At 40.7% G+C, this 12,179-nt stretch overlaps 1 protein-coding gene across 1 annotated transcript in view; it reads right to left on the reverse strand.

Annotated features, from left to right (window-relative positions):
* Window positions 1–863: 863 nt before the first annotated feature.
* Window positions 864–12,179, reverse strand: part of LOC140246258 (protein dispatched homolog 1-like) — a 58,707-nt gene continuing 47,391 nt past the window's right edge. The window contains exons 3-4 of the mRNA XM_072325721.1: window positions 8,248–8,560; window positions 864–4,256 (exon numbers count right to left, since the gene is read on the reverse strand). Coding sequence (XP_072181822.1) covers window positions 1,087–4,256; window positions 8,248–8,560 — 3,483 coding nt within the window. The 3' untranslated portion in view covers window positions 864–1,086. The remainder of the gene's footprint in view (window positions 4,257–8,247; window positions 8,561–12,179) is intronic.

Here is a 12,179-nt window from a genome sequence, read left to right on the forward strand (position 1 = left end):
TTTAAGACAAATTGACCACAAATAACATCAGTGTGCACACTTAAAAAGCATATTTAAACATTTGCTTGTCATGAACCCAAACCTATCTTGTCACAAAGACAAAGCCAATAAGAGCCAAAAGGACTTTAACCCCAGACATCAATGGAGTTTAGTTTATGCACATCTAGTCAAAGTACAACATTTTTTTTTTCTCCTAATTGTCATTCCACACATCTGGAGGACGTTTTGGTATTTGATGTACAAAGAGTATGGATTACATTCGATGAGCCAACACTAACAATCCAAACACGATTAATGAAACTTCCACTTAGCGAAAAGTACATTGCAACTTTTGACATTACCTACCTACAGAGTGCATTATACATTGTAGTTAATAATCAATACTGACTTTCATGCAAGCCTGGTCGGAATTGTAAGCATTACTTCAACATCAGCATCTTACAGTTTGGAAGCTCTGTAACATGTAGTACTTGTATCTTAAAGCTGCAGTACTTTCATATTTCATTTTTTTAATATGTCAAAGGATAAAACAGCTTTTGTGATAAAGAAATGCAATAGTCTAATGGGAAACAATTTTTTTTTTCCCATAGCAGAAATGCAAATAAAACACCAGACAACACCCCTGCGTCACGATGTGAAAATCATAGCATTTGATTTACTTCTTTTTGCATAAGAGCTGCTTTTCATCACGTATGACTAGCTGACTTAAACAAAAATAAACTTAACTTTTTTGTTTTTTGTTTCTAAGGTTGATACATCATGGCACAATGCACTACCTCTTATAAATTGGCATTCACTCTTGTCATGTTTGGGATATGAACCAAGAAAAAAATCCACAAGATATATAGGAAAAAACACTCACAAAAAGCATACCCATCCGCTTTCCAGCCTAGAAGGGGAACTAGCATAACGTTAGATCAGTCATACAACTAATGGGAATGAGGTTACCATGAAAGTAAAAACAAATCATTGGCATACATGATGGTTTCTATGTCTGGTTATAAACACAATTTTTTGTTTCATTTGAGGCTGGCAATTGGATAAGAGCTGCAAACAAAAAGTGCAGAGGGATTACTAAGACTGTCATCACCTTGGCAACCACACATCTTCCACCTGTGAACTCCTGTTGGGAATGATGGCATCCTCTGGTTCCAGGATCTCATCACTGGGGGAGGGGAAGACTCTGGTGACAACCTGTGAACCTTCAAACACCACTTGGGTGGGCATTGGAGGTGGGGCAGACTTGGAGGGAGAGAGGGGAGGTTTCCTGGCTTGGCTTGGGGTTTTTACTACCTGAGAGAATCCGTTGCTCGCTCTCTGCGGTGTGGGGTGCGTTTTGTGAAAGGTACAGGTACCAGTCCTGACTGGACTGTAGGGAGAACGTCCACCAAGGTTAGCGTGTGGTTCCCGTCTGGGACTAAAGTCTGGTCTGACAAATGATGAGCCACGGTTTGTACTCATGTGTGAACAGTATCCTGACTCAATGCCTGTGGAGCTGTTCTCTGAGATGACCCCATTCAGGGGCTCCAGTTCATGCGACTCGCCGCTCTGTAGAGTCGAGGAGTGAAACGACATGCTGACCTCCGACTCCTCCCCAGTGTGGTGACAGGAGCTGGAGTATCTGAAGTGTGTCCTGAAGCAGCAGCAACAGCTACAGCAGCAGCAACAACACACACGCTCCAAGCAGTGGCACAGGCAAGAAGGCACAGGCAGCTGACCAACGTTTCCCTCCGGGCCGATGACACGACACATGGACTGGAAAAAGAGGGTGGAGTAGAGCCAGCTGATGGTCATGATGAGCATCAAGAAGGTACCCATCTGGGTGTAGGAGAGGATGCTAGCTGGCATCATCAGCGCTCCTGCTACAAAGGTGGTTAGTGCTGCCATGGTGATCGCTGACCCCATGTGGGCCAGCGAGTAGACCACCCGGGACTCACGGTCTGGTTCTGGTGCAAGACGGTATGCCACTCCGTAGTGAACTGTGAAGTCTATTGAAAGCCCAACAGAGACTGAGAGGATGACCGACTCTAGGATGTTGAGTTGCCAGCCAAGGAGGACGAGAGCTCCAATAGTGACACAGATGGTGCCCGATATGGACAGGATGGCAAAGAGACTGATGACAAAGTTTCGTGTGGTCAAGAACATGACTACCATAGCAATGATGATGGATAGACCAAGTGATAGAGGGGTGCCTCGAGCAAGGTTGTCCTGAAGATTGTAGAAGTCAAGGTAGCTGATGAACCAGCCCTCCCCTAACGTCTGGGGTGCTGTCTTTAGAACAGGCTTCAGCCAGCTCTCAAGTTTGGTCCAGAACTGCTTCATTTCTTCATAGGAGTGGGAGAAAGCGTACGAACTGTCAAATTCAATGATGACAGCTTTAACGGCACTATTGTTGCCACCAAACCTTGGTCCCGGTTTCCACTTGTCGAAATACGATGGAGAGTACTGATATAATTCTGCTACTGCTTGTGTTAGGCACTGATTGAATGTTCCTCTGGAGTATGGAAAGCGAGATCCTCTGCAGCATGGAGTATTACTCAACCCTGTGTTCACATCGCTACAACTTCTGCTTTCCATCCATCCCTTGAATGTCTCTATAAAGCAATTTTCAATTCTCAAACTTGGTGTTTGGGAGAAAAATGTTTGGTTTCTCAAAAGCTGGCAGAATCTCAAAAGCCAGCGCTGTGATTTTGGAGATGCCATATCAAAGTCTGGATTCAAGACCAATTCTCCAACATCATTTGGATCCAGAGGATTTCCACTATCAACAGCTTCTACTCCCCACACAACAGTGATTGGTAAATGGGCATAGAGGGAGCCGTGGTTCACCTTCTCAAACCAAAATAGGTCTTTGTATACAAAGTCATAGCGTTCAAATGGATGCATGGATCTGAAGAGCTGAAATTCTGGAAGCGTTGGCAGCTGAAGGCGGGGATCCAAGAAAATAAGGCAGAACCCACCAAGCATCACAATACCTAGCAACAGTAGCCATAGCAACCGTGGTTTGATAACAATACATGGAAGGATCTTTTGGAAAAATATACGTGACCAATCACTAATCCATTCTGTGCATCTGTTCCAAATATCTGCTAAATGGCTGCAAAAGCCTTTCTGCGATTTGTATTTCTTGTCATGCTTCTGAGAACTGCAGTCCTTTAAATCTTTAAAGTATTTGTCCTCTATTATGACCGCTGCTGGCAGCCACGTTATTGTCAGCACAAAGTTCAACAAGATGGCGGTCCCAGCAAAGAGTCCGAAGCACTTAATGGCCGTGATGTTGCTGATGGTGTTGGCATAGAATGCCGAGGCCGTGGTCAGACTGGTGACAAACATGGACATAGCAGCGTGCCGGAGTGTCTCCATGACGATAATGACGCGGGGAGCATTGGGGCGATCCTGTCTCGATTGCTTCCAGATATCGCAGAAGACAAATGCATCGTCTGCTCCAATTCCCACAAGCAGGATGACGCTGGTGAGGTTCATGAAAGGGAAGAAGGGGATTCTAAAAACAGCCATGTAGACAAAGTAGGCAGAGATGAGAGACATCGCCATACTGAGCACAGTCATGATGGTGACGAAGAGCGAGCCGATGTACATCCACATCAAGAGGATCACAAACACTACTCCAAGGCAGGGATAGATAGCATCCGTTGTCAGGTACTCGCTGAATAAATCTTGCTTAATCCCAAAGTACAATCCTGAAATTTTTGTCGTTTCATCGTGAATGTCACCTGCCTTGAATTCATCATCGTAAATAGCTCTGATGTCATTGCCTGCATAGATAGGGAGGACTGTGAGGGCGTAGGTGACACGTTCATTGTTCGGCCTCTCCACACACATGAAGTCGACGTCCACAAGGTAGTGGAGTATGTGGTATACCGCGTCAAATTTCGTACAGCGCTTGGGCACATTGGCACAGCTGCTACTGAGGGACAGGCCAGGGTTTGAGCAGTCGTGCCTCAACTCACGAGTCCGGTAGAAGTGTGAACAATCCCTCAACAAGTGCAGCGTTGCCTCTACGTCTTTCCTGGTGATGTTCAGACAGCTGCTTCTGTTGTTGAGGAGGGCCACATAATTGGGCAGCGACCAGCTGGGGCAGCAGGCATGGGTCACGTTGCTGGTGTAGCACGCCCTGAGGAACTGAATATGTGATCGGACTGTCTGCTGCTCCAAACGACACATGGAGTGCAGGGCCTCGGTGGACAGGAGGTTGTTGTCGTGGGTTGAGGCAAACACCATGCGGGCATAGATTTTATCTGGAAAGACAATTGGAATAAAGAATATCACTTATATCATGCAATTTAAATCAAAGTCCTGTTTGATACACAAAATCACTCTGTAAATAGAGAGCAAAATCCAAGCTAACACAAGGTTCAATATGAATAACAACCATCAAGAATTGTTGAAATGCTCTGATAATTATTCCATATCAACATCTATCAGTAATACCTGAACTAAAATTGTTGTAAGTGTATGAATGTTTGAAATGTGTGTAGTTAATTCTTGGAGTGATAACTTTGTGTAACTAAAGAAGAGAGAGAGAGAGAGAGAGAGGAAAGAAAATCTGGAATTTTCTGGCTCTCCTACAATAAATTTTTCCCTGTATGCATCAATTAAGATTATAATTTTATAAAAATAAAATTTGCTTATGAAAAAAAATTCCCAACAAAGAGTATCACTGAAGTAGCTACCCCAATGCCCAACAAAATGAAATACACCGTAACAGCAGTTTATAGTTGGGCCTACACAGCAGATGCACATCATCCATAGAGAATGATGTTCTCATTTAATAAATTGAGATCAGCCCTTAACTGGATTAGGCATGCCTCGGAGCTTATCAGGTCAAACAGTTGACTAGCTGCTCAGAACTTGTGATAAACACGGCTTTAATGAGATTATCAATTGCAAGGGTTATCATGAATGTGGATGCCGTTGCCTTTGGCATTGGCATATCTTTATTTTTGTGCTCCCTACTCTCTCTTTCTGTGCAAACCACAAATTAAGAAGATACCCAAAGAGGGAGGTGTGCCACTATCTGTTGTCATGGCAACATGCTTGCTGCCAGGGAATTTGACCTAGTTTCAGGTGATTCTGACCTACATCAACATCACATGGAAAGAATGGCATAGATGCTTTTTATCATATACAGTATGAAGATAAATCCCAGGACGAAATGCTTTTTGTCAATCTCCATGCTTATATCAAATTCTGTCAAATTAGCAAAACGAGTACAAATTATATGTGTACTACACATACATATAAAACATGTCAATTTACAAAAAAACAACAACTACACTACATACAATAAAAAACAAATGCATGCTCTTCTAAAGAAAATAACACTGTAACTGATTTTATCCTGGTATATTAAAGGTATTAATCATGCAATTAATCATCTCAAACAACTGAGGCAGCACAATGTACAAGGGTATTCAGACTTCATAAAATAATTACCTATGAAGGGAGCTAGGACTCATTCTAATGATGAATTATATTTCCTAGCATACATAGTGTACACATCACTGCAATTTTCTTGTAACCCTGACCTTTCAGTGCAAACATAATCATAGGAGACAAAAAATTCTGCAATTTAAAAAGGTCTTCTGGGCTCATGTATCCTTTTATACAGCATTAGATTGTGTAAAGGATTCCGCCAATATGACCATCGAGGTACCCAATGAACCTAATTATCTTGCCTTAAAGTTGCACACAATACAAAACAAATGTGCCATTTTTCATTTGTTTTCTTTTTGTCTTGGCCAATGTGAATCATTTCATTTTTCACAAATAAAAAAAGATGGCTGCATCAAGAAGAAAACAAAATGAATCCTCCACTGCTGGAAATTCTCATTTTCTGGAAAACAAACCCAAACAGCTGCATTCATACTGGCACAAAAATGTTTGCTACAAGGTTTGATAACAATAAAATTCACATATTTCCTGTAAAATAACATAAAATGTGACCAACAATTTCATCTTTACTTCAGTAGGATCAGTACTGTTTGCAAAGCATGTGTCCTTATTCAGGAAGGAATCTCTTGAGAATGATCCCACTTATCAGCTTTTTGTACAGAATATCAGACATTCCAATTCCAGTTCTATGTCATCAATAATTTAAGCAAAAGCCTCTAATGAAGATTACACAACTGAATTTTGCCAGAACCCAAGGTGAAAAGAGTTTGTGTGCATATGTGGGTGAACAGTGACATATGATGGAATAATGACCTCGATTTGAAGATGTGCCAAGCAAAAGGTGGCAAATCTGCCTCCAAATTTAAAGACATATCCAGGAGCAACAATACGTTGAGAAGTCTCATCTCTCAGTAAGCCTTTGGGTGAATTTGGTCAAAATGAACATGAAAAATAGTGCCCACCTGTCGACATAGCAGTCATTAATATACACCACAGGATAACATCAGCTTAATTTGCTATAAGCATTGCACATGATTCTCGATCCCTCTATATTTTCTGCCATTTTTTTTTTTTAATTGCATGCCTAGTCACTGTACTAATGGGGAAACGGTCACTGCACTCAAATGTGTGATTAAAAAGCAAATGCTAATGTGCTCATTATCCTGCAAATTACGGTAAATTACTGTAAAACGAGGAATGTGTGCATTTTAATTTTGCAAGAGCCAAGAAATGCAAAATTAAAATGCACACAAAAGTTCTTGTCTACACTATATGCATTGAATGTTAGAGGCAAACTCGCGAAGATTTCATGCCAGGAAAATATTGTGTTTTGTAAGTTCATTCCTTTGTCTGAATGTAAATGAACGTTTGAATTGATCTGCTGAAAAACATTCTATAGAATGGAGTCCATATTATGTTAATTTCCACCAGTTTACATACAAATATTTTTCTGTTTACCCCACATGATGACAAATGAGTCTGGAGCAATTACCTCAGTGCTTTCTCCAGTTCTCCAAAATAAATACTTTTGACATTTCCAACTATGAAAACAAAGGAAGATTGTTTCAATGTGCCAGAGTTCCACAAGTCCATGAGAAGAGGACTAAACTATCCAGAACCCAGAGACGGGAAGACAAATAATGAGCAGGGGGGAAAGGTGAAGAAAAAGTAGAATAAAAAGAAGGAAAATAAGGGAGATGTTGAGGGGAAAAGAAAGAAGATAGCAGATGCTGAAGGAAAAGAAAAAGAAAAAACAAAAAGAAGAAGAAAAGTGTTAGACTGTATTTGGTAATGAGAAGGAGACCTCACAAGTGTAATGGATCCATGTCACTCCCTGTGGGAATAGAACTTGAGCCCTTTCTGTATTCATCTCCTTTGGCAACTTTCTTTGGGTGAGAGAAGTTGTGTTGGTAAATATGCCAGAGAAAATTGGCCGCAAATATCGGGTGCTGAGGCTCACAGGAGAAGACTTGTGATGCAACCTGTCCTAGCCAGAGAGCAATAGCACTCACGTTGCCAGATAATCAGAATTTCAATTTCATTGTGCCCACTACAGCAAGACACCGGATACTTGTTGCCCAGTCCGTGGTGTAGACTCTTGTGACACTCTATCAGGATTTTACCCCTTTGCCCTGAATACGCCTTTAAGTTTACTATGTTCATTCTTATCTGGGAGTGCTCTCTCTCCTGCTCTCAATAAAGTCTATAAGTTTGATGGGGGCAGGTGATGTCTCCATGGCAACCAAAGGTAGTAGAATTAGACACCCCCACACACTCCCACTCCCACCAGGGGAGCCCACAGCACCAGGAGGCAAGCTTGAGATAGACCAAACAACCAGGGGTGTATCGATTCAAAGCCCTCCACTGAGAATGAGGCCTCCTCGCCTGTCTGTCTCTAGTCTTCTCGCTGTGCAGCCATCAAATATCCAGCAATAGCTTTGCTTCTAACAATACAGTAATTCATTTCTTATTTGTGCCTATCACCTTCTGTATTTCTTACTCATGATTATCATTAAAGAATGTTACCTCTCATACATTTTCACTGACATTAGTATTAAGAAAATTACATTTAGTCTGTGAACATATTACCAGACCATAACTGTGTGTTAAAATGTAAGATTTTTACCACTGCACAATGCATTCTACAACAAATGTTAATCCAACTTTTGGGAAGGTAATAGCACATCTCATGTTTATCAGTGTTTGTACACTGTGCATCATAATAACCACAATAAATCATGTGATACATTTTGAAGTTACGTAGGAAGGTGAGTGAGGAATCACCAGCAGTCAGAGTACAACTAGGCAGCATGTTGCCATGACAACAAAACTTACCAGGAGGTCCACAGAGTGGTCCAAGAGTTGCCGTGGATGATGGTCTGATGCTTTCATCATATCTTGGCACTTCTTGCTCTTCATCCTCCTCCTCATCCTCCACCTCAGAAGAAGACTTGTTCTGTTCACTGGTGTGAAATAAGATAGGTGAGGCTGTCTGGGATACTATTGGTTGTTGACTGCCAACCCGAAGGGCGCCCCCATCTTCCCGCACCGGGTGGGTGGAAAGGGGAAGACCTGCTCCCGTTGCATTCATCATGTTACTCCAAGATATTGACCTTTGGCTGATGGTAGTACCTCGAGGTTCAAAGCCCTGCAGAGATAAGGCAAACAAGCACCTTGCTAGCAATGTTTCTCCAACTTACAAACAGTGCAGTTTGGGGAGAATCTTATTTGCACATGATAATCAAATTTGGATCTGAGCAACATGCAAATCCTCTTGTTTCCTGAACGCTGTTTGGGCAATGAGATAGGCAAATTCTATTTCATTGACTTTTCAGGACAGAAATCTCTTTCTACCCACTTTGTTGTCTGTCAAAATAAGATTTAAAAAAGACATCTAATAGATGTTGCTCTAATCAACATTTTTTTTATGTTTTAAATGAATATCATTCCTTGAAAACATTTTTAAAATGTTTTAAATGAATAGCATTCCTTGACCATCCTACATCAATGAAATTGGCATGGCATTACAAATTGATATCACTGTGATCAACATCATCCATTAAAAAATATAAAATGAACAGTTGCTGTTTAAGTTTGAACTACGATGAGTATGCTCCTGCAGAACACGAAAACATGCAGTAAGAAACTAATACCATGTACCACCATTATCTTGTGGCTTAGAAGTGATTATTTTGAGCACAGCTCTCTAGCCAAATGAAATGCCAGGAGAAAATCATCTTTATAGAATTTGCCACAACACTAGGGGAATTAAGAATGAGATGACGACTGAGGAGGCTGGGTTAGACATGATCAAAACAACATCCTATGAAGCCCAGGAGTTACCCATCTACTGTTATGGATTGCGAAAGAAGGCCAGCAAGTCAGAATCCCCTGACCTGTTTGTGCTAACTAAAGGAAAAAAATGTAATTGACTCTTCTTCTTATGTGCGTGGGTGGAGTCAGAGTTGGGATGTTTTCACGTTTGTTACAACAGGCGAGGCATCAGAGTACTTCACTTCTTGGACAATACATTTACTTCGTTTCCCGTTGCTGTATCCTCTTACAGGAGTCTGATCACACCAAATGATGTAAGTGTTGGCAGAACTAGAGAGAAATGGGGGGGGGGGAGGGAGGGAGGGAGACAGGGAATGAGGGATGTCCACAGCTCCTGAGTTGATGGCTGTATACTTCACAAAAATGGCTGGAACGTGGAGATGTAATTTTTCTTGACGAGCTGTGGGTTGATGTTTTTGTTTTAATTATTTCACCCGAGTGTCCACATTTGCCCTGAATATTGAATAATCTGACACGCATAAAGAATCAGTCTTGGTGTAAACAAGCACTTGCTGCAGCGTCATTTCTGTACAATCACAAGCTCAGGAGTTCACAAACAAAAAGCTACATGTGAAAAACAGACCAAGGAGAGGTTTCATAAGCAGCAGTTTCCCTGAATGTGCTATGAACTGTTCTCTCCCAGGTATGAGCATCCTACCTCAAAACACGGGATGACAATAAATGCAGACTTCCTGGCATACTAACGAGCATGATAATGAGGACAGGATAAAAGCAGATATTCAATATATTTGCCGTGAAAGCAAACATAAGTGTGGAAACATATCGACAGGTAACTAGGAGAACAACCTTGGTTCAGAGAAACTGTCTCAGATGTCCTTTCATTGGACAGGTAGAAGGGCGTTCCCATGGGAACCTAGATCTGACTGTTAGCTGTTAGCCATCCAAAGCAAATATTTCACATTTCTAATTCTTGAATCACCAGTAAGGGACATTTCTAATGACAAACAGGTATACCCTGATATAATGGACGTGACTCAAGATGTAATGATCGTATCGATTCTCCATTGTCCAGTGGCAGGCACCGCCAATGTACGCATGAGATGAGTGTGAAGTGTGGTATCCAAGGTTTCCTCACAGATATCTCACTTATACCCGCTGGCCAGATAACTGACCAGTGCTGGCCGGGAAGGAAATCTAACAAAATATCAGCACAAGATAAGAACACACAAATATCCTCTGATGTTTACATATTTCAACCAGAGCTAGTGCATGTGTGCGAGTCTGTGTGTCTGCAGGCCCTATTTGCTTGCTGTGAGATTGAAATAACTAGTCTGAAATCTGCTTCATACAAAATCTTGTATATTTATTTAAAAAAAAAGAAATACAGAAATATTTCTCACAAGCTCACAAAGTCCATCAAAAATTTTGTTAAACTGACTTCACTTTCTACCATTCACAAAGCAGAGCTAGTCATGTTACTGATATGAGATGGGGCGTGATAACTTTTTGTGATGCTTGACACATTCACCATTTCTCATAAGGAGCAAAACAATAGAAAGTTCCTTACATCATTGTGCTAGATAAATGCTTCAGATTTGTATCATATCACAAAGATATAAAACACACGATCATTTCCTAAATATATTTCATGTATTGGATGGGTATGAGGCGACTGATCTTCTTAGATTATAAGGCTGCCAAAACATCACAACTGAGAAAGTTGTGTAGGTTCATATATGAACCTACTATTATTCTCTATACAGTGGACTCCCATTAAAACGAAGTCCTCGCGACTGGCAGTTTTCTTTCCTTATATCGAAATGTCATTACAACCAAACAAATAAACAATAAAAAACATAGAAGGGGTAATGTTGTGGTCATAATTTTCACTTCGTTGTAACTGGAATTTCGTTATAACCATGTTCGTTATAACAAGAGTGCACTGTAGTGTTGTTTAAAGGATTTCTGATTTGTGATAAATGTTTGCAATACAAATGACAATTTTAAATGGAACTAACACTGAAAGTTCTGTGGTAGTTTTGCTACAATGTACCTAAGACCTAAATAAATCTGGAACTTGAGAGAGGGAGAGAGAGTGAGAGAAGGAGAGAGAGAGAGAGAAAAAAAAATGAATGCAATTAACCAATTTGATCTTTACCTCTTTACATTACTTCTGGAACACATAGCACCCAATTAGCTCCGTCATTTGATCTGGTCCTCTAATTCATCAGGATTTCATCAAAGATTAATGACTCATTTCCCCCACTTTCCTTCTAACACCAATGGCCAGCTCCACTTGGGTGATAGGGAAGCTAAAGAGGTGCTTTGGGTCACAACTAATTAGGAGTTTTCTTTCCATGAATATAGCAGGCTCATCATCACACCATACTAACACTACACATCTTATCGCTACATCATGTTCTTTGTTTTTGTTTTTGTTTTTTTCTGAGCAACATCACTTGAGTTATCTGGTGTAGTGTGGGTCTAATCTATCCCTTTATCTTTGAATTATGAAGAATTCACCTCAAATAGCAATTTGTTAAAAAATAGTAGCAGTGACATAAAACAACAAATTTGAAATATTGTAAAAGTGGAAATTTTCGCGGTGTTGAAATTTTCACACATTTCGCACAACCAGAAATTACCGCAAAAATAAAAGCATGCAAATATTTTTACTTGCCATATATCCCAGTGGTTGATGTCTGAATCTGCAGAATTAAAAACACGCGAAACTCATCTTACGCGGTTGAGCGTGAAAAATTAGTCACGCGAAAATATCCACTTTTACAGTACAAGAGCAATGTGATGGTTATTTGAATTACATTTCAAAAACAGCCCGTCGATTCATCATTGGCAGAGTACGATAAGCAAAGTACAACTTCTGCTCTTTCTTTTGGTAAGCACTGTTTTGATGTCAATTCTCAGCAAAACTAAGCAATACAAAACTGATAAAATTAGGCAATATCTGTGAT

The sequence above is a fragment of the Diadema setosum genome, chromosome 1 (assembly GCF_964275005.1).
Source record: "Diadema setosum chromosome 1, eeDiaSeto1, whole genome shotgun sequence".
Lineage (NCBI taxonomy): Eukaryota > Metazoa > Echinodermata > Echinoidea > Diadematoida > Diadematidae > Diadema > Diadema setosum.